At 41.4% G+C, this 25,900-nt stretch overlaps 1 protein-coding gene and 1 long non-coding RNA gene across 2 annotated transcripts; both read right to left on the bottom strand.

The window, feature by feature from the left end:
- Positions 1-2,259: 2,259 nt before the first annotated feature.
- LOC101169951 (actin, cytoplasmic 1-like) lies at positions 2,260-6,178 on the bottom strand. The gene is made up of 9 exons (XM_020706316.2): positions 6,120-6,178; positions 5,581-5,702; positions 5,385-5,507; positions 5,200-5,310; positions 5,018-5,102; positions 3,468-3,629; positions 3,206-3,397; positions 2,856-3,037; positions 2,260-2,465 (listed from the first exon to the last, which is right to left on the bottom strand). The coding sequence occupies exons 2-9, from the start codon at positions 5,698-5,700 to the stop codon at positions 2,322-2,324; spliced, it is 1,119 nt and encodes a 372-aa protein (XP_020561975.2). The 5' UTR covers positions 5,701-5,702; positions 6,120-6,178; the 3' UTR covers positions 2,260-2,321.
- Positions 6,179-11,171: 4,993 nt separating this feature from the next.
- On the bottom strand, positions 11,172-12,683 carry LOC144994374 (uncharacterized). The gene is made up of 2 exons (XR_013657900.1): positions 11,628-12,683; positions 11,172-11,528 (listed from the first exon to the last, which is right to left on the bottom strand). It is a non-coding gene; the product is annotated as an uncharacterized LOC144994374 (long non-coding RNA).
- Between the last annotated feature and the right edge of the window lie 13,217 nt (positions 12,684-25,900).

Genomic DNA, 25,900 nt, shown 5'->3' with positions numbered 1-25,900 from the left:
ATTTCTTTCTGAAATATAGATAAACCTTATAAGTTTGGACAATTTTTTATTCTAAATGAAAGTAGTTCTGCAACAATTAAAAAGAAAAATGGAGAAATTGGACAACACTGGCGTACTGATCTATTTATGGAGAATCTTTGGGATGTATTAGGATAAAGAAGAATAGAGCTGCTAATGTCTTTATAAAACATTTTAGCGATAGATATGAAATTTTCCCCAAAGCCAAATAATTTCAATGCATTATAGAGAAAGGGATGTTCTACAGTGTCAAAGGCTTTGTAAAAGTCTAAAAAAAGAATGAGTGCTTCAGAATCAATGTATTCTGAGTAGTCTAATAAATCCAAAATTAACCTTATATTGATTCAAAGAGGTTCATTGTGTCTATAAGATTATACTGCGTATTTAATTTATTTTTTACATTACATTACAAAAAAAACCAGTGTCTGATAAAAAATAAATTAAATACGCAGTATAACCTTATATTATTGCAAATATGGCGATTTTTCATAAAACCAGATTGAGTCTCGCTAATAATTTCGTGTAAATTACTTTTCAACCGTTGGGCAAAAACAAGAGCTAATATTTTACAATTCGCATTCAAGAGAGTTATTGGTCTCCAATTTTGTATCAAAACAGGGTCTTTATTTGGTTTGGGTATTAAAGTTGTCTAACCCTGTTTCATTGTAGATGTCATTTCTTGTTGAACAATGAACTCTTTGTACATCTCCATAGGATGAGAACTGATAACGTCCCAAAAGTGACAATAAAATTCTTTGGAAAGACCATCATTTCCTGGAGATTTCCCATTGTTCATCTTTTTTAAGGCATTAAGCAGCTCATCTTTAGTTAAAGGATCGTCACAGATAGATTTGAATGTGTCTGAAATAGAAGGGATGTGTTCTTTTAGGTTACCTAAAAATGTTTGGCTGGATTCTTTATTAAATTTGGATATATACAGTTCTTCATAGAATCGTTTTACATGTTTTGCAATTTCTGTGGGGTCAGTACAAATATTATCAATTTTCAACTTTGTTATTGTATTTCTTTTATAATTTCGTTTTTCTAAAGCAAAGAAGTAGCTGGTATTTTTTTCTCCATTTTCTAGCCATTTTGCTCTTGATCGAATGAAGGCTCCTTTTGCAGCTTCAATGTGTAATTTATCTATTTCATTTTGAAGTTGGGTTAAATGTTTTGTGTAATAAAGACTGTATAGCTTCCAATATCGTATTTTCTTTGGCCTGTTTGTTTATTTTAAGAATGTTACTGTTAGAGTTATATAATTATCATTTGCTTGCACACTATAATCTCCATAATATGATTGTCTCATTTCTATCTTTCAGTAAGAAAACAATGACCTGAAAAGTTCTGATTATAAGAGAATATGATGTTCCTGTTGTTTCTGATTAAATGACCCACATTCATGTCTGCAACCTTCAGTTTTCAATAAAAGAAGGCTTCATGCACTAGGAGAAGATGGCAGAAGAATGGCAGAAGTCCTCTGTGACAGTTTGCGCTGTCACAGACTGATTCTCCTTCTGCAGAAGTCCAGCAAAAGTTCTCATCTAACACTAACACTCTATAAATTCATTTATAATGCTTGTTTATGCGTTGAAAAAGCTTGTTAAGGAATCATAGTATAAAGTGTTACCAAAAACGGATGTACTTACTCAAAAATGATGGAGTACACACCTTTGTATGAATATTTTGTAATCACAACAGATAAGGCATTATGAAAACAGAGGACCTGGCCCTCCATGTGATCTTGCAGGTTGCAATGGTTCTCCGGCGGGGAAAAAGAAAGTACTCTCTGTAGTTTAAGAGAGATGCAAGTTTCAGAAGATTTTCAAGTGGCCGTTCTGCAGGTCATGTGACATTTCACACTGAGCTTGATCGGCGATTGATTTTAAATACGGTTTATTTCTTTGATGGCCCGCGAACTACAATCGTTCACCAATGGCCGGTCAATTGCGATTGATGTAATGAGCACCCCTGATCTAAATTCCAAGTTGTTCAGAGAACAAAGACAAGTCTAAACCTGCAGCTGTAAATGAAATATCAACACTGTTCAACCAAGAACTATTTATTTTGCAACCAGTTTTGAGATGACAAATAGTGTTCCTGTACGGAACACGGAAGATTGATTTAGAAAGCGAGCTTTCAATCCCTTCAGGCCAAACCTGAAAGCATCAGCTCCTCTCAAACCAGACTGTTGGATCTTCAGTTCAGCTGTTGAGTAAAGTTCATCTTTAATTCTGTTCAAGATGAAGCAGAAGTCTGTAAGAGGTCGACTGAAGCCTCGTCACTGCTGGGGCGGAGGTCGTTTAGAAGCATTTGCGGTGGACGATGGCGGGACCGGACTCATCGTACTCCTGCTTGCTGATCCACATCTGCTGGAAGGTGGACAGGGAAGCCAAGATGGAGCCACCAATCCAGACGAAGTACTTCCTGTCTTGAGGAGCAATGATCTGAGGGGCAGAGAAAAAACGATTAGTACTAGAACAGCCTCACTTCAAGAGGAGATGGAACTTAAGCCAACAGTAAAGACATATTTGTGACTAAGAGCTCAAAAGCTGCAGGATTCCTCTTTACACCGTCTAGTCTGACAGTGGAACAACGTTTAACCACTTCAGACTCTTGTTTTGACTGGAGCCTTCTACATGTTGATCATTCCTCAGGCTTGATATCACATGTGGGTTGAAACGTTTAAACTTTATACTGAAGCAGGAATTTTGATTGTATTTTGAGTCCTTGAATCATTTAAAGCGGCAGCAGATTAATCCATCAATGCTGATTTTTGAAAAAAAAAAAAGAGGAAAGAAAACCCTGAACTCAGGGCTTCCTTTGTCACAATATACCTTAATCTTCATGGTGGGTGGGGCCAGAGCAGTGATCTCCTTTTGCATGCGGTCAGCGATTCCAGGGTACATGGTGGTGCCTCCAGACAGCACAGTATTGGCATACAGGTCCTTACGGATGTCTACGTCACACTTCATGATGCTGTTGTAGGTCGTCTCATGAATGCCAGCAGACTCCATCCCTGAGAAGAAAAGAGTTCAGAAACCTCTACAGTACATGAGCTTTTACAGCTACTGTCACATTTCAACCATGCAGCTTCCAAACATCCAATCCATGTGATCAGTATTGGAATATTTGAGGAGTAGGACACCTGTCCCTAATCAAAGCTCAACATGAAGAGCATACAAACCGAGGAATGAGGGCTGGAAGAGCGCTTCAGGACAGCGGAACCTCTCGTTGCCGATTGTGATGACCTGCCCATCAGGAAGCTCGTAGCTCTTCTCCAGGGAGGAAGAGGAGGCAGCGGTCTGCATCTCCTGCTCAAAGTCCAGCGCCACATAGCAGAGCTTCTCCTTGATGTCACGCACGTTTTCACGCTCAGCTACAGAGATCAGAGTCAGTTAAAAACTTCAGCAACCAGCTTGATGAGAAGTTCAACACGTCAGTCATACCTGTGGTGGTGAACCTGTAGCCCCTCTCCATCAGGATCTTCATCAGGTAATCTGTCAAATCTCTGCCAGCAAGATCCAGACGGATGGTGGCATGAGGCAGAGCATAGCCCTCATAGATGGGCACAGTCTGGCTGACACCGTCACCAGAGTCCATCACTATTCCTGCAAGTACCATGAGTTTATTTGTAGGTGACCAAAACCTTCTTGCTTTTATCTTTTCCCAGAGAACGGGCAGTGATAAAGGAGGATGCTGGGGGTATACTGTCTCTTTGGTAAAGTGTATATATATATATTTTTTAAATTAAAGTACTATGAATTGAACATGTACATTTTGTGTGTTTGTAGTATTTTGTTGCTGGTACTGGTCTTAATTATTTTTCCTATATTTCTATTTGAATTTATTTTTAATTATTTGTGTCTGGTGGTCTGATCAGCCACTATGCCTGTTGCCCTTTTGTTTTCAATTAGGTGGGTTAGTTATAGCAAGTTTGTTAGTGGCTGGATGTAGGACTGTTGTGCAGGAAACCAGGCCGTGCAGCGAACAAAAAATAAATCCAATATGGGTCCATAGGTGACACCCTTTGCGCTGCTGCCCATCTGGGTCTCCCTGTGTCTTATAAATACAGGATTCTGCCAAACCATCTTTGTGAATCAGTGAAAGCTGATTCACTGCAGAGACCTCTAACGGGGGAAGGCCGAAGATACAAAAAAAGTTTAACTAAGTTTGTTTCTCCGTTCAGTTAGTTCAGGTGTCCTGTTAAAATTATAGCATACATTTTCTTTTGTCACTTCAATCTCTTAAGGCCCATCTTTTTAGCGGGACATTTAAACTAAAAAAAATCGATTATTTTGATTTTACTTCTGCTTTTCAGGCCTTGTCCAGCTTGGTCCACCACATGAACTACCAAAGATGTTTGGAGGAAAACCAAATAAGAAGTTAATAGAAGGAGAACATGAGGATGGATGGTGTGAGTGAGGATTATGCAGAGGAGAGGAGTGGATGGAGGTGGAGCGTCCTCACTGTGGAGACCATGAAAAGAAAAAGCTTTGGCAGTCGTCATGTGGAGCTTTCATGAAGATGGAGGTGAAAATGTGATCCATCTAGGCCTGCACAATATACCGCAAATTTATCGTTATCGCAAGATCAAGCTGTGCAATATGCATATTGCAAAACACAGCAAAATTTGCAATAAATGGTTAGCTTAAATGTGCTAAAACAATCTTATGGCAGCTTAAATTATTTAACGAATCAAATAAATCCCTTTATGCATTTGACCAATCGGATAGACTCTTTAGGGTTGTTGACCAATCAGATGGAGCCCTTTTATGTTAGATGTTACATCCTATGTCAACGAGGATCATTTGGAGTACAATTCTTAAACTGTTGCAATAAAATGGGAATGATGTTTTTGGTTGTTTCCCTATTTGTTTATATACCGCAAATTATATCGTTATCGCAATATTAATCCCTCATATCGCATATCGCAAGTTTTCTTCATATCGTGCAGCCCTAGATCTATCCATCCCAAACTCCAGTTTCAGGTTCTCACCTGTGGTACGACCAAAGCAGTACAGGGACAGCACAGCCTGGATGGCTAGATACATGGCAGGAGAGTTGAAGGTTTCAAACATGACCTGAATTTGAGACAAATGGATGGTCAGGTTAAAATCCAGAGTTCTAAACAAACAAATCACAAACTAGCCTGAACTGAGGTGATCCGGCTGAACTCACCTCTGTCATCTTCTCCCTGTTGGCTTTGGGGTTGAGGGGAGCCTCGGTCAGCAGGACTGGATGCTCTTCAGGTGCGACTCTCAGCTCATTGTAGAATGTGTGATGCCAGATCTGAGGAATGGAGAACACTTTAGAGCAAAGACCAGGACCTTTCCCTTCAACTATGCAGGTCTATTAGAGAGCACCTTCTCCATGTCATCCCAGTTGGTGACGATGCCGTGCTCGATGGGGTACTTCAGGGTCAGGATGCCCCTCTTGCTCTGAGCCTCATCTCCAATGCAGCTATCCCTCATTCTCACCATCACACTCTGCACACAAACACCATGAGCCACAGGCTGCACTGTCTACCACGACAGGTGAAGTCCTCAGGGGTGACCGTACCTGTCTGGGGCGGCCCACGATGGAGGGGAAGACAGCCCGGGGGGCAAAATCCCCAGCAAAGCCAGCCTTGCACATGCCGGATCCAATATCAACAACGAGGGCAGAGATGTCGTCTTCCATGTCTGAAAGGAATCAAACCACCAACTCTCAACTTCAGTAACAAGCAGGCATGCAGATAAACGAGTCAGAGGAATTTCAGTAAATGAGGAAGAGACTTAAGAGTTATGAAATATGAAGCCACACTAATTTAATAGGAAGACGCTGCACCACAGATGCAACTACTTCATAATCAGATTATACCTGCATTTAAACAAGAAAGGTGTACTGAAGACAGGATGAAGACTGAGGAGTGATGAGTTAATGAAACTGAAAACACAAGTTTCAGGCAGAAAAGGAATCCAACTCAAATGCATCACTGCTGTTTCTTTTGACTTAACCAAAGAAAAAACACCATGTTTTTAAATTCAATTAGAAAAAATGAAGTCTCAAACGTGAGTTAAGGTGTCTTAAACCTGCAGGAAACATGGACAGTTATTTACCTGTTGCAGGTGAGTTCCGGTGTGTCTCTGACAGTCGCTCTGCCCCAGCTGCTGATCACTGACACTGATAGAGATGAGACGTTCACGGACAAAACAAATCTTTTGAACGGCTCAGTAATATGAACAATGGGTATCCAGTCATGATTGCCTTGGAGCCATTCTTTTTCATCTTTCCCCTGAGTTTATAGGAGAACTGGACTGAGTGACTCCACCCCCCTGGTGTTCTAAACAGGAAGTACCCGCTGGCTCCAAGAAACCAAAATTTCACAGACTTCTGTAGAGAAATAAACAGCTATTAGTCATTGTATTGGTCAGAATACAGTAACCATTCTTGATCTGACACCTTTTATTTAAATATGTTCTGGATAATACACATTTTTAAGCTATTTTTTTCTGTAGTCCAAGTTATTCAACTTGTAAACTGGCCACACAGATGCCTCAACAAAACCATGTGGTGTCTTCAGAGGTTAAGCTTTAACACCAGGAAGGATTGGAAACAATTCATTGAGTTCACAGAGAAATAAGTCACACTGTCCTTCCATCAATGTAAAATCTGATAAGATAACCTTTGTTGGAAAACCCATGAAACCAGTTGCAATTGCCGTTTTTCTATTGCCTTGGCTCGTTTCTTGAAAACAGAGATTACATTCTCAGAGCTCTCTGAGCTCTTACCAAAACAGTCTAGTTTTGGCCACGGCACACTAGTGTGCCATGGGAGATGGGCAAGTGTGCCGTGGGAAATTACCCATATTCACTGGTCTAAAAACATTTACCATCTCCAGGATATCAGCTCTGTGTTCATCCAAACAGGCCCTGATAAAACACTGAGTAGTTAGGAATACGAAATAATAATAATAATAATAATGGATTAGATTTATCTGCGTTTTTTCCAGACGCTCAAAGCGCTTACATTGTGTCCATTATTCATTCACTCCTCATTCATACTTGGTGATGGTAGCTACTGATGTAGCCACAGCTGCCCTGGAGCAGACTGACAGAGGCATGGCTGCCAGTTCGCGCCTACGGCCCCTCTGACCATCACCGGTACATTCATACATATTCACACACCAGTGGAGCCACACTGGAGGCAAGGAGGGTGAAGTGTCTTGCCCAAGGAGACAATGACAATTGGGTGGGGGGGGAGCGGGGATCGATCTGAAAGATCATAAAATACTTTTTTCTTGGTGTTTATTTGATTATATTAAAGATATTTTGATAAGAATGAAGGTACCGCGATTTAGACGTGGCTTCAACTGTTTTCTGAAAAGTCCCGCCCCTTTAACTGTCTCCACCAATCATTCTTGGAGGCTTAATCACACGTCATCATTCTGACCAATCAGAAGTGGTTAAAGTCTTTACTTCCTTGTTTCGATTCTGCTCATAAAGTCGCTTAGTTCCAACAAAAATACCAGCTTAAGCTCTTCTTTAGCGGTGTAGCTTTCTGCGGGATCCAGTGTCAGTAAACAGTAAACTCCTGTTTCTAAACAAATTTGTCTCCTTCAAATAAACAGAACCACCAAAAGGACACATTCACTCTCAATGGCTTTGGGTCATTTCTTTTATCAGAAAGGATATTCTCAAAACTCTTTGGTCTTTCCTCGAAATGACTGCAGCACAACAGCAGCAGAAGCTCATCTGTCTCCCAAAACAGTTCATCTTTGCTCCAAAACTAAGTTCTAGGATCATTCAAAGTGTCAGTGCCCTCAAAATACATTGTCCCTTTAGCGTTCTGTTGGTCCTGCAGATCTAAATGTTCAGACATTTTGTCATTGAGGCACATCAGCGTGAAAATGCTGATCCCTCATGACCAGCAGACAGAAAGTGAATCAAACTGAAAGTGAAACTAGAAAAGAAAACATAATGCAGTCACACTGACAAGGAGATTGTTGTGGTTCTTGATGTTCTTTATGTCTTTACTGTAAAGTAATTGTCTCAGAGCAGAAAGAAAATGTTCTGCTGTGATCTCTACAAGCAGCATCCATTGCTTGGAGGAGAATTCTTTGATCCAGAGCCTGAAACTCGTAGACCTTCCACCTCCAAGCTGGAAAAAGCTCCTCTATAGGGCTGAGGAACGGTGTGTACAGTGGCAGGAACACATTCAACTTTCTTACATCCTAAACAGAGATCGGTCATCTAAGATTTGTGACCAGATTCCTTATTAGTGTGTATCTAGATTCACCTGAAATTCTATTACAGCCGTTTTAGAAATGCAGCTAATGTTGAAGGACATTCCAGTTATCAACAGGAATGTTTTCTGAGTCATAACACATTTTGAGGATTGAGGAAATGGTTTTTCTTGGGAAGCCTGAAACATGAAGAGAACGTTGACGTGTTTTGGAGGGTAAAACTATCTGACTGAGAAATGACAGTCGTCTCAGAGAATTGACTTATTCACTTAAAGAATTGTTCAAACTGTTGGATTTTGGAGGTGAATGTTTGCAGACATACACTAAAGCATTTGTGTCGCTGGCGCTTTTGAGGATTACTAAAGCATATGAAAAACATTGAATCTTTTGTCAAACACCAAGAGTTTTGGAGAAATGTCCAGGTGGTTTAGAGGATGTCATTTCTGCCTCATGAAATCCACCAAAGTGATGGAAAAAAGCTGGAATCTGATGTTATGTTGGTGTGAGTTTTGGTGCTGAGAGGACCACTGCTGCCGCAGCTGCAGCTGGAACCATGAAATCAGGCCTGACACAAGAATGAATGCAAGTCAGCAGAGACCTTCTAATCAGCAGACAGATAACTGGACGGGGGGGAGAAAGAACCTCTTTGTGTTTGAGTGGATCAGTGTCTAACACACTGCTCACCCTGGGGGGTATTTCCCCAGCATGTTTAAATTCCCCTGACTCTAATCCTGAACTCTGGCTGAAATCCGCCTGAACTTGCTTACTCTGGGTATGTTGGTTCTAATAGACCGGATATAATTTAGCGTAATTACGGACGACTTGGTAACCCTGGGTTAATGCGCGTCCACGGCAAGTACATAAAGACATTCTCAATGGAATTTTCGGACCATGGAAACACGTGGAGAAAAAAAGAGAGCGCTATACTTCAGTGAGACGGAGTCTGAGATTTTAATGAGGGCATATGAAGATGATACGTCCATCAAAAAAGTAATACGACTGTATCATCAGCAAAGAAAGAGTTTCTGCTTGGAGAAAAATAACAGACGCATGCGTTTCTGATCTTATTTCTATTTTCATTGGGACGCATATATATAAACGACGCCCCTCTCACCTTCCACGGGTGGTTTCTCCTCCAAGCTCGGTTCCTCTACCAGAGGCCTGTGAGCTTGAGGGTCCTGTATATCTTAGCTGTTCCTAGCACTGCGCTCTTCTGGACTGAGAGGTCTGAGATCTTTCCAGGTATCTGTTGTAGCCCCATCTCCAGCTTGGGGGTTACTGCCCCGAGTGCTCCAATTACCACAGGCACCACTGTCACCTTCACTTTCCAGGCTTTCTCCAGTTCTTCTCTGAGTCCCTGGTATTTCTCCAGTTTCTCATGTTCCTTCTTCCTGATGTTCCCATTGCTTGGCACTGCCACATCCACCACAACGGCTTTCCTCTGTTCTTTATCCACCACTACAATGTCTGGATGGTTCTCCATTATCATCCTATCAGTCTTGTTCCAGGGGTTCCCCTTTTGCTTGATTATATCTCATGGATATGTTTACTTTTTTTTTAATTTTAATCTACTCTTCTGAGAAATCTGGGCATGTTTTAAGTTACAATTGCTGAAACCTATTATATCTTCAAAAGCTGTAATAGAGAGGGTTGGTGCAGTTTTGTGTGTCTCCTTTTTTAGTGTTATTTTTTTATTATTTTCTTTCTCTTTTGTTTTTTTGTTGTTTTTGTTTTGTTTTCAGCTCTTTTATTTGATTTAAAAAAAAAGTGCAATAGTACATTTATTTTGACTGGTATCTGTGGTTTGATGGAGATTTTGTACAATTTCTGCATAAAACTAATAAAGTTTGAAAAAAACAAAGAGTGCCCACAGCCCCAGATGAGCACCCCACCACCAGCACCACCCAGGAGTTCTGAGCATCCCCCCACCCCAACCTCAAGTACGAGCCAGGACCCCCCAAGGGAGACTCGCTCTGCGCTTCAGGCAGCCACCCACCTGGCCCACGTTTGGTCCAGGAGAGAGCAAGGCAGGGGCCAGCTGTCCCCGCCCAGGAGGACACCCAGGGGAAGAGGGGGTCCACAAGAAGTTTTGTAAACATGGCCCCACCAGGCTTGCCCACAATTGAAAATTTGGCAGGGCCCAGCGCTCAGGGCAGGGGCCAAAACCCACACCACAGGGACAAGGACGCCCCCAGGCTCAGATGTAATGTGATCCCCGGCTCTTGGTCTTGCCAGAAAGCCCAGGGATCCCTCTCCCTGCATGGAGAGAGGGCCACCGGGCCCAGGAAACCAGCATCCAGGGAACACGACCACCGTTGCCAAGGGCCCAGTACCCCTTACCAAGGATGGGGTAGGGGACAGATGGTTCTAGGTCCCACCTTCCTTGTGAAGTGCATGTGTGTGTGTTTGTGAGGGTGTGTGTGTGTGTGTGTGTTTGTGTTACAGATAAACAGCAGTTTTTATACTGACATAAACTGGAAAATGCAGAAGGCACTAATGTATTAGCAAAACAATTAAACAATATTACGACGGAGTATTAGGGCCACCAAAAAAAAAAAAATTAGAGCCACCAAAAAAAAAAGTAAAATTACGAGATTTTATCTCGTAAATTTAGGAGATAAAAACTCGTAATTTTACGACTTTTTATCTCATAAATTTACGACTTAAAATCTCATAAATTTACAAGAAAAAGTCGTAGATTAAGGAAAAAACACCGAAGTTGTCCGTTTATCGGAACCTAGCTTGAAGATGAAGTATGTGGAGCCTTTTGTGAAGCTTCATTTCCGGATTATTATAGGTGTAAAACAAAGAGATTCTGAACCTTTTGGCGACTCAAAATCAGATTAGTTTCCGTGTAGCAGTCTTTCCGGGGTTCAGTGTCAGTAAAGCGGAGTTTAATATGTAAAATAAGGAGCTCAGAGACACGTTTGGGTGTAGACAATCGCTGCAGCCTTTATTCTCCTTTTCATTCACATATCCTGAAGTTCATTTGTCTCATTACGTCATGAACCTGTCATCCCAACACCAATGCGGAAGTAAACAGTCTTACAAACGCCCCCTCCTGCAGATGAAATGTCCCGTTTCAGCATAAAACAATAAAGAGGAATGAAAATAGTGTTTTATATTGGCTTTGGAACGTTGAAAATGCCAAAAAAAGTGCTCCTCCTTTTGTGTGACGGAAGCGTCACACAGACGTAGAGATCTTGTCTTTGGTGGAGGAAGAAAGGATTCAAGCAAACAGCTGCAGGGACACCGACGACGGCTTCATCGGGCTGCAGAGATCCTGCAAACCAACCATCAATAAATAAAACTTTAATGAATCGGAAATCAAACAAATGACCTTCCAGACATTTGGAACGTTATCAATAAACATTCAGCTCACCTGTTCAACAAAGTTTAGTCGGTCTTCTCTGCGGCTGCACGGCGTTCACCTGCTGCTCTGCATGCTCACTTCCACTGTAATCTCCTAAAATTACGAGTTTTTTCTCCTAAATTTACGAGTTTTTTCTCCTAAATTTACGAGTTTTTATCTCCTAAATTTACGAGTTTTTATCTCCTAAATTTACGAGATAAAATCTCGTAATTTTACTTTTTTTTTTTTTTTTGGTGGCTCTATTTTTTTTTTTTTTGTGGCCCTAATACTCCGTCGTACAATATGATGACGTGAGTTCAAACATTTATCGACCACCAAACCTATATAATTATTTACTTTTCTCTGCTCTCCGCCGTTTTAAAAAGTCATGACCGACCTCATCTTGGAAACTTGGGTAACAGAATTATTTTCAAGTTTTACATTTGGAAATGATGACAAACTGGGTTGTTTATGTGCAAATTTAACCCCTTCAAATCAATCAGTATTTTACATAAATCGCGCAGCTGCACAGAGATGCAGGATAATGTAAAATACAGCCACAACATCCTCCAAACTTGCCTTGTGATTGATGTTTAAGTTCTTCATCTTTCTTCTTCTTTCATTTTTCAGTGCCTGATGGATAAAGTCTATTTGGCGTGATGTTCTCTTGTTGTCGCTTTGATCAATGTGACAACAAGAGAAGATCGTAAATGCACACTATGCCAGGCTCAATGATGTTGATCAATCGTCGCTAAGAGTGGCGTAACGTCATTATTTGGGTTGCCAGATTGGTTCAGGTGTGTTGAAGGGGGGGATCATTAAAGTGCAGGCAAAATTCATTTGCACAACAATTAGAGTGCACGTTGGTACGGACGTACTATGAAATGGGTTGCCAGATTGGGGCCCCCTTTTTTTTTTCACCAGTTCGGGGCCCTGGTGGTGACGGTGGGGCCCTACGTGGCTGCGTAATTCTGGCCATGGGTAGGGCACTGAAAGGACATCTGCTGCTTGCTGGCAGTGATGTCCAAGCGCCAGCCCCCCCAGCATAGGGCTCAGGTCCCCTCAGCCCAGGGGTCCCATCCCTTGAAGTGCCAACCCCCCAGACCCCACACCACCCACCCCACAAAGAGAGGGAGGAGCCAGAAAGTGTAGCGCCCCCCAGGAGCAAGCCCAAGCCCCCACCCCCCTGCAAAAACCCTGGGAGAGTTCTGGTCAGGCCTCAACGGGGCCGAGGAAGCCAACCAGCCGGGGCGACCGCTGATTGCCTCAGCGGAGACCCCGACCGATCAAACCTCCAAGGTCTCGTACCGATATTGGACCCTTCTTCTCGCCCAGGCAGCCCCCCCCCCCCAAAGACAGGGCCAACAAGCCCCCCCCCCCAGCACCACCCCAGACCCCGCAGCCATGGTAGGTGTCACCCAGAGCGACCGCGGGCCCCAAGAGGGTTGGGTCCCGTTCCACAGCCAGGGAAGGATTGATCCCAGCCCCAAGTGCAGATGGGCAGCCCATCCAGAGCCGCTGGACCCTACACCAGGGCCCCTGCCAACCCCACCCCAGCACAGGCAAAAAGACCACCCCCCCAGGTCAAGCCAGACCACCCCTCAACCTCCCGAACCACACACACCCGAGCCCGAAAGCCCGCGCAGCACCCCAGCCCGCCCCACCCTGGCACCGGTCCCGACCCCCCCGACCAACGGAGTCCCCGTCGCCCCCCATCGGGCACCGGAAGGTCCCGACCCCCACCCTGAACCACGGCAGAAAGACAAGGAGCAGCGACGACCAGGCCCCCCACCCCCTAAGTCATGGAGTTAGCTATGGGAGACCAGAAAGACTGAATTCTTTCAAAGTTACTTGAACTTTGGGCTGACACTTTTTCCAAGCTGGTATGATCAAACAGGAGATCTCTGTATTGACTTACATTAATATTTTTCTTGTTTTTCCAATTTATTAAAATGTTTTCTTTCCCCAATACAAAAAGTTATGAAAATGATAGATAATAATCCTCCTTCTAAATCGATGTCCCTCATGTCACCAAGCACACAAAGTGATGGTGAAGCTGTGATTGAAACAAATTGAAACGCATTGCAGGATGTACCTATAAATGTAAACTTTATTTTTTAAACCTATATACAGTATACTAGGACTAGGCTATTATAGTAATATAGATTTATACATGTCTGTCTCAGTGACTGAACTTTTCTTGCAGGTTTCCAATGGATTCTGAGTTAAGGAAAAAATGGGCTTTAGCAATAAAAAGAGCTAACCCAGATGGATCACTGTGGTACCAGCTAGTAATACAGTCTGGTTATGTTCAAAACATTTTTGGAAGCAGATTTTGACAAGACTGGCCAGGCTGTTCGGATGAAAGTTGGCATCATACCATCTGTGTTCAATTTCCCAAGTCATTTACAGGTGAGCAAAAATTAGTGCCAATGGTCACCATAAACATTGTATTACTGTCTTCAAATAGCATCAGGGTTTGTGGGCATTACCTTGTATTAATTATACTATAACATTTTTGTTGTCAGGCATTACTGGTGATTAATGGGTTGTGTCCTTGGCCTTCTGCTCTGGCGTTAATGATTTCTGTCCTTGGGCCCAACCCATTCATCACCAGTAATGCCTGATGACAGAAATGTTATTATTAATAAATACAATTTATTTATTGTTTAAAGGATTTATCCATCTTGCAGGTTGACCCCATAAAACAGTTGAATGGGACAACCAACAACAGCAGACGTGCTGCAGAGATTGCCAATGTAACGGAACTGCAACAATCACAGATTTCAGATCAAGAACAAATTCTGTCTTCTTCAATTAATGTGAATATTATTTTAATTTTGTTATATTCTGAGGCTATAATATCAATGATGATATGTTGTATATGTGCATACTTATTGCATTGATTAAGTTATTCTCTGTTGAAATTAATTTTCTGTCCAACCGTCAGTCCTGTCTTTAAATTACGAATTAAATAAAATCGACTGATCTTAATTTGCAGGATCACACATATGACTTGCCTGATGCTGCTGAAATGAAGAGTCGGTTGGATTGACTCAATTCCCAGAGAGAACAATGAGGAGGAGAGAAAAATGAGCAAGGGTAACCTGTGATTGCCTTCTGCAAGGGCTCAGTGAAAAAAACATGTTGACAAATGAATTGCAAGCAAAACGAAGTTCTTTTGCAGATAAGTCATGTGCCTGATTGTGTCCAGCGCAAACCATTAGTAGTTTGAAAGGCATTTCTTTTGAATAATTATGTTTTCACTGGGGAGGACTTTTACATATAGCTCATTTAAATATATTTTCAGCCTTTCCTGTGGAACTTCTCCAAAAGCTAGTCCAGGAATACGGTGAAGAACAAAGTGATGTTGCCCTCACACTGCATTCCTACAGTCCAAAAGCGTATGATTATTTGAGAGATGAAAAGTGTATACCTCCGCCTCATCCAAGAACACTTTATCGGTAAGTATAATTAGAAGGGCTTTTTTCTGTTCTGTTACCAATGTTGTGTTTTGATTTTTTTTTATGTATTAATGTGAAAAAAAATGTTCATACTCCAGTGTAACTGTTCTCTCTCCACCTTGTACAGTTTCAGAACAGTTCTTTATCAAAACATTAAAACATCAACATCAATTTTTATATTTCCCTTTATCATCCTTACTGTAAATACTGTTTCATGCAAATTTTTGAATAAAGTTGTCGTTTTTTTCTTCTTTCTTTGGTCTCCATAGATGGCTTGAAACTGTGGACAGTTCAACAGGTTTTAGTAAGGATGTCTTTGGAACCTTAAAAGAATTGCATGAAAAAGATCCGAAGAACTACACTCTCTGTAACATCACGCTTGATGCGATGGCAATTAAACAGCAAATTGAGTATGACAATGCTAACAAAAGCTTGGTTGGTTTCGTGGAGCCACTTGGTGACCGGGAAGATGATGTCAAAGAAGCCCTCGTGTTTATGGCTGTTGGACTGCATGGATCATGGAAAATGCCATTAGGTCACTTCTTTACAAGAACCCTAAGTGCCTCGGCACAGGCACAGCTTGTTCGTCATCTGTTTCATCTTATGAATGAAACTGGAATGAGAGCAATAGGATTGACAATGGAAGGGCAGTCCAGCAGTGTTGCCATGTGTTGGATTTTGGGATGCAGTCTTGACCCACAAAGTTTGAATACCTCTTTTGTTGATCCAGCAAGCGGACTGGATGTTCATGTGTTTTTTGATGCCTGCCATGTGATGAAGATAGTTCAAAATATGTTGGAAAACTAGCAGGTCATGCATTCAGATGAAGGAAGGGTATGCTGGCAACATACTAAAGATCTCCAGAAGCGTCTGGCTGGTATACTACATAGAATGTGAATTGGGTTGAAATTTTTGCTATGTTGGTTTTGCCTAGTATACATTTCAAGAGAAGACATATTATGCATTGAAACAGCTGCATAAATATTTGTTGTATCATGTAATTGTTCACAATTATCACCAGTGGGATACACTTTTGTCAATTAAGGCTTGTATGCACACATACTTATTTCCTAGATATTGCGCATACTAAGCCTAACCCCAATAAAATGATTTTATTCATATATATTGTGAATTTTTAGACTGTTGACCACTAAACTTTGAAAATGAAAAACATCTATAAAGCACAGCACAGGGGACTTGCTGTAGTGTTAATTGAATATTGTATGATTGTTCATTAATTATCCTTATCCATGGCAGGATGATTGTGGACTTCGAGCTGGGAATAAGTTGACGCGAGATCATATTAACTTCAAGACCCAGAAGATAAAGTAAACCTAGTGGCCCAACTCCTGAGCAGTTCTACTGCCAAAGCTCTGCGGCTGGCAAACACTATGGGGCTTCCATATTTCTGTGATGATGACTGCATTGCAACAGCATCTTTTATTGAGGTAATTTTAAAATATCCTGGTCATGAATAGAGAATTGTCTACAACATTTCCTGTATCAAACATTACAATCATCGCTTTGTTTATTTGCAGATGTTTGATACTTTATTTGACATCTTCAATTCAATAAATTTGCAGTTTCCTGGCTACAAAAAACCCATTAGTGAAAAAAACTGGGAAGATATCACAGTGAATCGTCAGGAAATCCGTCTTTTCTTGTCATTGAAAGCCCCGCATGGAACTCCAGTGCATTCCTCGAGTAGGTAATCTGACTTCCTCATCAGCAATTAACTCATTTTTACTAATTCATGCTGTTGTTTCTTTATCATGATTCTGTTCCTCCGATAAAGAATACTGTTCATGAATTAGGAACACCGTATTTACCATCCTTAATTTAAAGAAAATGCTTTTAGAAACTGATTCCTCGTTGGTCATCTTATTTAATATTTTTATTTCAGATTTATGAGTGTTTTGGGTTTTCTCATATACATCGAAAGTTTGTTGGCTTTGGTGCCCGAAGTCCTACAAATGCAAAGTTTCCTCCTGACATAAACTCAGCCAGGATCACCTAGAACTTTTCTTCAAAGTCATTCAGAGGGCAGGTACAAGGGCTTGATTTTTAAGTTGTTCACTATGGTGTGCAAGTGTGTGATTTTGGCCCTGCAGTTCGTGCAACTATGTAAACGTCACAGTTCTTGTCGTCTGACTTCATCTGTAATTACTAATCACGGTGAAGGCTGGTTCATGGCAGTGTGGAGAGTTCCATCCACAATTACTTCTAGCACAGAGGGTGGATTATATGTGAAATGCTCTCACTTTGTTCAGTTCAGTTGTTGCAGAATTTGTCAGAATAACCCAACATGTAGGCAGTTCAATGCCACATTCCGGCGCCTTTTTGTTCACAGTGGGGTGAAAACTGGTTCAAGAGGCAACATCGCCAGTCAGGACAACACAATGTGCCTGACAGCTTCCAAGACATCCAAAACCAACCGGAATGCTCCGTCACCTTTTGTGGAAGAGTCTACAGTGTTTGAACATAACTACAGCAAATGGGTCCTTCCTTTGCATTTGCAATTGTTGGTCAATATTGTTGCCTATATTGCTGGTTTCATGGTTAGGACGGTTAGGACTCAGGTCACATAGGATGAGTGTTTGGACTGTTTGGTGTCGTACCTTCAAGTTTCCAGCTAAATGAAATATATCACCTGCTGAAGCTGAAAGACAACGGGGGGCTTGTTATTCCATCTCAAGGTGTTGGATATCCCTGTAGGGGTAGAGAGAACCTTCAAGTGTCCCAGAATATCCATTCAGCAAGGCGCATGTGCCCCGTGCAGGTGATCATCAACGTGGTCAAGTCAGAGTTTGGAGCTCTTGATACTTTAGATCTACAGGTTCATATCACTGACGGCCAATATGGCATTGACAATCAATACTTTGATTTGTTGAAGTTACTTGTTCAAAGTTATTATTGTTTAAGACAAGGTCATGTTGCCAAACTACACAACTCTAAAAGCAGAAAAATGAATATTAGGCAGAAACACAGCAAATTGATGACTCACATGAATCAGTACGGTAAATCTACTGTTGACTTTTGGACTTATTGTTGACTTATTATTGATTTATTATTGATTTATTATTATTATTTATCATTAATATTGAGTTATTATTGACTTATTGTTGGGCTTCTCTAAATAATTTTATTACATGTCAAAGAGGTCTAAAACTTTTAAATGTTTAGAATTTATTTTGAAAATTTCTTTGTAAATATTTTATTTATATATATGTTCTGCAACTATGCATTTTTAATTAAAGTTTGAGCTTTTAAAGCTTTAAGGCTTTCTCCTGTTTAACAACAACAAATGATGTATATATATATTTATATATATATATAAAATATATATATTATAAATATATTATATATATTATTAATATTATATGTATAAATATATGTAAATTATATAAAAGCTACTTAGATGCCATTGAAGGCTATAGAAAGCATTGTCATGTGGACGTCAACAACCTCAGAAGGATGGCGTTGCGCTCTGCCACCGCTGGCCAGGCTTCCCAAGCTGGCGTGTCTCCTCTAACGATATAACTCATCGGTGCTATCCTATGACCCCATCCTTTGACGTGTTCTCCCTACCATGACAAAGGTGGATAAAGGTGTAGAGGATTTCATGTAATTAATGGACACCAGTGAAGATCACATAGCATTGAAGAAAAAAGGTTCAGAGCACTGTCTAGTGGGTCTAGATGACCCAACTCCCAATGTTAAAGTGCCTAGGAAAGCACAAGGGTTAAAGGTGTTTAGACAAATTTCTTACCAGAAGCTTTGATCTGTGCTGATGCTCAAAATCTGTATCCTATTTTGTTATCGGAAGTGAAATGTTATCAAGATATTTTATATTTTGATATTAAAATATTTTGAGGACTAATCTTTATTTTGACAACATTTATGGCGAGATATATGTGCTTTAATTTTAAAATATGCATTTATTTTGGACCTCAAAATGATGCCTGATGGGGTGGCGAACACGCGGCTCTCGAGCCGCATGCGGCTCTCGGCCAATGAGCATGCGGCTGATTGCGTCTCATCATATTTTCAATACACTGTGCCTCATCTCATTGTTTTTTTCCTCTTAAACCACACTGAAATCCATTAGAGGGTGTTGAAAATAAATAAATAATAATAATAAAATGAATGTCATGACGGCAGCAGAATTTCAGAGACCCAGACGCTGAAACCCGGAAAAAGACACAGTGCAGAGATGGCGTGGCGGTTAAGCGGATTTAATAATCAGGGTAGATTGGAAGAGCACAGTTCCTGGAGGTCCAAAGAGCAAGAGGCAGATTCCTGTGGCGTCACTGGTGGAGCCGTCCGTAGGGTCCGGAGTCGGCAGCGTGGTGAAGGTCCCGTGATGTCGGCGGTTCGGCTGAGGCCCGTGGTGAGGTCGGATGGGAAAGACCGGATGAGGTTTACAGACAACGGCTGATTCAGGCGATCACTCGTGGCTTGGGGTGTCCTGGAGACAGGCAAGACAAGGTACGTTAGGCGCTGGCTTGAGACAAAGTAACTAAACATGAACTTGACGAGAGGGCCAAATATGCACCATCAGGGGCAACGGACTGGCGATGAATACTGGTCCAGGAGCTCCGTAAGTAGGCAGACGGTGATGATGAGTTGAGTGGTCGCAGCTGGGCTGAATCAAGAACCAAGCGGAGAGGAGAGGGGGAGGAGTCTGACAGAGGCACCATGACAATTAATTTGGTATTGTGTGTGTTGACCCTGCTCCCGACACATTCGTGACCGCCAGTCATTTGCGAAGTTAACGCCCAATGCCGGAACAAATGGATAAATTTGATTTAATGTGCGTGCAGACTGTACATTCAAAACGGCCATCATCCCACTCTCCTTCTTTGCAGAGCTCACAGCAGAAAGCTGCAATCCAAATGAATATAGCGCAGAACCTGACGCTGCTTGCGCAACTCGACGGAAACGACCGCAGATCACTTTTCTCATGGATCTTTTAATGCAGAGACTGACTGCATGAGATCCCCGCTTGTCACTGATGAGGCAGCAAGAGAACTAGAGATGACTGAGCTGAAATCTTTTTGAAAGAAGGCCCTGTTAGGTTTTGGAGAACGGAAAAATACCCGTGTGTCAAAGAGCTGCTCTCAAGCTGCTGTCAATACATGCCAGTCCCTGTTTATTACCTTAACCTATGTGCTATCCTAGGCATGTTAACATTGGAAGTTGGGTCATCTAGACCCACTAGACAGTGCTCTGAACCTTTTTTCTTCAATGATTTGTGATCTTCACTGGTGTTCATGGATTACATGAAATCTTTCCACCTTTATCCACCTTTGTCATGGTCGGGAGAACACATCAATGTAAGGGTGGGGTAATCTAAGATAGCACAAGGGTTACAACACGTGAAATCAACGCATCAGTCAGTTCTGACCGACACTCACTTAAAGGAACTGATCAGAGAGACTACGAATGGCCTGGGAGTTAGCCCCGCCTTCAGCCAATAAGACTCATGGGAAGTGGGGAATCTTAAGTGTAAAACCATGAGACAGGGAGCTGTGAGCAGAATTGAGGTCCATGCTGTTTGGCAGTATATGTGTATGTTCACCTCAATGGGCTCTTAATGTGGATAGGAAGGGTGCGAAATACACAGTCAGTTATTTGGCAACTTATATTTCAGAACTGCTTTTCAGTCAGACAACTCTTGCAGAAGAATATTTATTTCACAACATCTTTAGGTTGACATTCACAATTTAATTCACAATTTCGTTTTGGCATAAGGCTCCGTTCAATTCCTTGAGACACTTATTTTTCCATACACTTTCGGGTAACAACCCCCGTAACGGAGCCCACAGGTGGAAGCCGGGGAGGAGGGAGGGGCAAAGAATGAGCGCTGAAGGTAAGAGAGAATGAACAATTGTACACCTGACTTAAATAGGATGCTAAGCAGGTGGGTTAATTAACTGACCCGCCCTAAGGGAGTAAGTAACCTGCAATTCTGCCGAGTGTCTGTCCGAAATGCGACGAGTCGCTATTTGATGCAAAAGGTCAGTCATTAAATTTTAAATTAAAAAAACATATAAAAGGAAGACATTCTAATGAAGGTATAAATTAATTTATGTCGCACACAACTGAAATGTAATGTATTTAATGTGTTTATTGTGAATATGAATTACTCAGACACCAGAAGGATGCTCTGTCCAGATGTTTGTGTATTTGTTAGTGTATGTATCATTGAAAGAAGAATGTTGAGATGCAAAGAATTACCAGTCAAATACTGTTGGATGAATAGTGAAATATTCAGTTTTTATCATCGTAAATATGACTTCAGAGGAGTCGGTGCCTGATCACCAGCATCAACCTCACCGCCCGTCACTGAATAGTTGTGTTTGTCAGAGAGGGGCAGAGAAAAGACTGAGAGAGAAAGAGAGAGAGAGAGAGAGTGTGTGTGTGTGTGTGTGTGTGTCTGTGTGTGTGAGAGAGAGATGAGACAGAGGTGCCTGTGTGTGTGAAGGGGGTATCTGACCTCCGGGCTAGTCTCTGTGTTAACTCTGGCTAAGCTGCATTGATTGATGTGTGTATTGAGGGTGGACACTTTCCTTGAAACAAACACAAGTGCAATACTTGCCGTTGTGTTGTAGGGAGAGGAGTGTGTTATGGAAAATAATACGGCTTTAATTGCGTGTGTGTACGTCTTGGCAGGTCAGTGTGTGGTGTGCCTCTTTGACTCTCACAGTGAAAAAATTCGGCTCTTGGTGTCAAACCTGTTCGCCACAGTGTGCCTTAGACTCTAAGCGGCTCCGTCTCTCTGCTGAGCGAACACCGTGAGCACACATACACTCACACCCTCACAGGTTGGTGCGCGTGTCCACGTTATAACCAAAACTCTTCTGTGTGAAACCATAGTTTCTTACAAATCACCCTTCATTATTACAGTTTAGACCTCGGTTGCACACTTGGTCATCAGTGGTTTTCGGCTTAAACACACATAGAAAACGCTTACTCACTGCAGCCCAGCAGCAGCTCAGCAGCAGCGGCATCTTAGCCACGCCCCCTCCGTTGACAGCCAAACCGAGGGATTTGTTTTTTCTGTTTATATATTGTCAGTCTTATGAAACAGCTGTTCTTAATTTATTTTTTTATTTAGTTTTTTGTTTGTTTCTTGGTTTTTCTTTGTATAGTTTAAGGGGAATTATTTGTGGTTTAAGTAAATGTGATGAAGGACATTAGTGAATCATATTGTTGAAGGAAATATGAAATGTTTCATGAGAATAATTTTCTTTATAATTTTCTGAGTAGAGTGCCTAATTAGGTGGGAGTGGCAGAAGAGGTACATAAGAAGGTGCCTCAGTCTCAACATGGCAGAGGCACAACAGATTGAGTTAGAAAGAGAAATGGGCAGAAGGCGTGCCAGTCTGATGCAAAAACCCTGGAAGGTGAATTGTTCTGAAATCAGATGAATTTATGTTGTTTATGCTTTCATCCCTGCTTTATTTTTTTGTGTGTCTCCCAAAGACTCTATTAAAAGGGGAAAACCCTATGAAATCTCTCCTGGGTTGCCTACCAGTTTTAGTTTTCATATTTTTCTGGATTTCTTGAGAGAACCTCGTGACACACACGTGTCAAACTCCAGGCCTCGAGGGCCGGTGTCCAGCATGTTTTCCAGCCAACCTGGTATTAAAGCTCCTTATTGGCTAAACACACCTGATTCAGGTAATCAGCAGTGGATGAGGACAGATTTCTGGAAAACCAGCAGGAGGCCGGGAGTTTGACATCCCTGCATTAAAACCATGCAGCTGACCTCCTCCATGACACATGCACGTCCAAATCCACCACCATCATTGGCATTAGACAACTTAACATAAAATAAACAAAGATTGTATAAATGAATGACACAATGCTGGTATCTGTGCACTTAGTGACCAGGCTTTAAATGTGTTTCAATTTAGATGGAAACTCCTAATGAAGACGACAAACCTGTAGAAATCCTCTGATGATACAAACCAGCTGTTGAAGCAGCTGTTGAGGTGGCAGATCTCAGATGTTTGTGGACATGAAGATGTTGAATGGAAAGGTCCTGGGATGGTGTGGTTCCAAGTTCATGGCAGTCAAGCAAACTGGACGTGTTGTAAATTTTTGGAAATGCTTTTGGAAGAGGGTGACATTAAATGAAAATTCTGTGGCTTTAATAGACGTTCCTTCAGTCAGAATTTACAATTGAAGAACCTCTCAAATGTTAAGATGTGTGGCTCTGAGCTAAAACGGGGGTGTCCAACTCAAGCCTCAAAAGGCGACATCCTGCTGGTTTTTAGGACCTCATGTCTTATCAGATGATAAATTTTGGATCAGGTGTGTTTAGCCATTGAGAAAATTTCAATGGCAGATTAGTTGGAAACCATGTAGGACCTGGACTTTGACACATGTGCCTTAGAGTCATTATGTCATGTTGCTAGGCAACGGAGCTTTTTTCTTAGGACAGAATAGGAATGATGCAATCACTAACAATGCATCAGTGCTCTCCATCTGTTCAAAGAATGAGAAAAGTCAATGTTGAAAATAGAGTTAAAAAAATATATAGAACGAAAAACTTAAGAACAGAAAAAAAAGTAAAGAAAAAAACATACATTCATTCATCTTCTTAACCGTTTATTCCCTTTCGTGGTCACGGTGCTGCTGGAGCCTATCCTGGCCACTTGGGCGTAGGCAAGGGATGCCCTGGACTGGTCGCCAGTCTATCGCAGGGTGGAATATCCGCAATTACACATCCATTCACTCTCACACCTATGGACAATTTAGAGTTGCCAATCAACCTATGTGGCATGTTTTTGGACGGTGGGAGGAAGCTGGAGAAAACCCACGCATGCACGGGGAGAACATGCAAGCTCCACACAGAAAGGTCCCCCATTGATGTTGAGTTTTTCATGTCCCCCAGCCGGGACTTGAACCAGGGGCCTTCTTGCTGTGAGGCAAGAGCGCTAACCACTGCACCACCGTGCAGCCCCACACAAACATTATTGCACTTCCATACTTCCTGAGGTCTCCTTTCCGGGTTTTTCCTCCTGAGTTTTCTTAGGAAGTGGAGATGCTGGGCCTTTTCCACTGCCGCTGTGGTGTTTTCAGTCCAGGAGAGATCCTCAGTGATCTGCATGTCCAGGTAGCTAAAAGAGTGAACCCTCTCCACACTGTCTCTGTTGATGTACAGTGGGAGGCTGAAACTACGAGATCAGACCCAACTTCTGATCATGTGATCAGATCAGGACATCTGTAGTCGCTGCACTAACCTCTTTGTGTTCATTTGTGTGCAGGTCCAAGGACATTACTTTAGAAGGGCTTTCTCAAAAAACGGTTTGGTTGTTTCTGAGATTGGAGCCATTTCTGTTTCACAGGGATGCAGTGACCTCAACTCTTTGGGTTGTTAGCAAAACAACCTCAACTTGTTGAGAACCACCAATGATTGTTTTCATGTTAACTTTCAGTTTTCTTACAGTTACTAATTCAACCCTCCTCCTTTATCCGGGCTTGGGACCGGCAGAGTGCTTGTAGAAAGACACTCTGGCGGAGTTACTTTTTTTGTGTGGGAAGCCGGAGCACCCGGAGAAAAACCCACTAATGAATGGAAGAGCTCGCTAATTTAAAACTAGGATGTGTATACAGTTTTTTTTACAACATTGTCTTATTTTTTTTGCCTTGTTTGGATTAGTCTAATGTTTAGCTGACCTGTCACTAAAATACAGAAGTACAATGTACTATGTGGACGAGCTCATTTCCATTCTGTTTTTAATATAGTCTATAATTTATTTTTTTAGTTTATCTTTTCAGTTACTAATATTAAAGTACATTGTACTGTCAGTGACTTTATTTCCATTCTTCATATACAACAGTTTCTTTCTATTTTATTTACAATTCTACTTTTAAATGTTTCAATGACAAATACTAAAGTACATTCTAGTATGTCTGGCATCCTATTTTGATGCTGTAACATTCTTTCAGTTACTAATATCAAAGCACATTGTACTGACAGTGACTTTATAATTTAATTACAGTTTTTTTCTATACTTTTCTACATTTAAACATTTTAAGTACTAATACTAAAGTACATTCTACTATGTCTGGCATCCTATCATGATGCTGTAACATCATCACCTCCTTCTGGGGATCAAAGTCCTATTTTTTTTTCTATCTGTTTTTACAGTAACTTGAACACAGGTGGCTCTGGCCTGAGGAGTTGATTCTAGAATTTACTTGAGCCAAAAAATAAATAAATGAATAAATAAATAAATAAATAAATAAATAAATAAATAAATAAATAAATAAATAAATAAATAAATAAATAAATAAATAAATAAAATATTTATTTGAGCCAAGGGTGAAGCAGAATCTGTTCCAGACTGGGACGCCTTCTTGGGTTTTGGATGAAGCATTGCTTCATAAAGTCTTTGCAGTCTTTGGAAAGGTTTTGCCTGAGTTGGAGCTTTTTCTCCATGAGTTTAGTTGAACTGAAGTTTTTGTTGTGGAGGCATTCAAACAGGACAATTCCCAGCTGCCACACTGTTGTGGGTCTAGCGCTGTACGTGTGTTCATACCACCATTCTGGAGGGGCGTGAATCTCTGTTCCATAAAAGGTGGTGTATTCTGAATGTGTCTCTGTGAAGCAGCTGACTCCAAAGTCAATTAAACGGACTTGTGGGGCGCCTGAACTCATGTCTATCAAGATGTTTTCCACTTTGATGTCTCTGTGGAAAATCTTTTTGTCCTGAAGGGAAATGGCTGCTTTGACTAGTTGTTTTAGGATCATCTTGGCTTCTTTTTCTCCAAATGTATCTCTACACTCTTCAACGTAAGTCTGAAGATCCACGGCTGGCATTG

Source organism: Oryzias latipes, chromosome 9, assembly GCF_053564925.1.
Source record: "Oryzias latipes strain Hd-rR chromosome 9, Olatipes_Hd-rR_3.1".
Classification (NCBI taxonomy): Eukaryota; Metazoa; Chordata; class Actinopteri; order Beloniformes; family Adrianichthyidae; genus Oryzias; species Oryzias latipes.
Note: the sequence above shows the minus strand (reverse complement) of the source record. Positions and strands in the feature narration are given on the sequence as shown.

Bases quoted from the DNA above. Each gene is read 5' to 3' on its own strand.
- LOC101169951 (XM_020706316.2), bottom strand. From the start codon at position 5,700: ATGGAAGACGACATCTCTGCCCTCGTTGTTGATATTGGATCCGGCATG. The intron at 3,630-5,017 runs GTGAGAACCTGA...TGGTACTTGCAG, and splicing joins CTGCTTTGGTCGTACCACAG to GAATAGTGATGGACTCTGGT. The intron at 3,398-3,467 runs GTATGACTGACG...TGATCTCTGTAG, and splicing joins CTACAGGTTCACCACCACAG to CTGAGCGTGAAAACGTGCGT.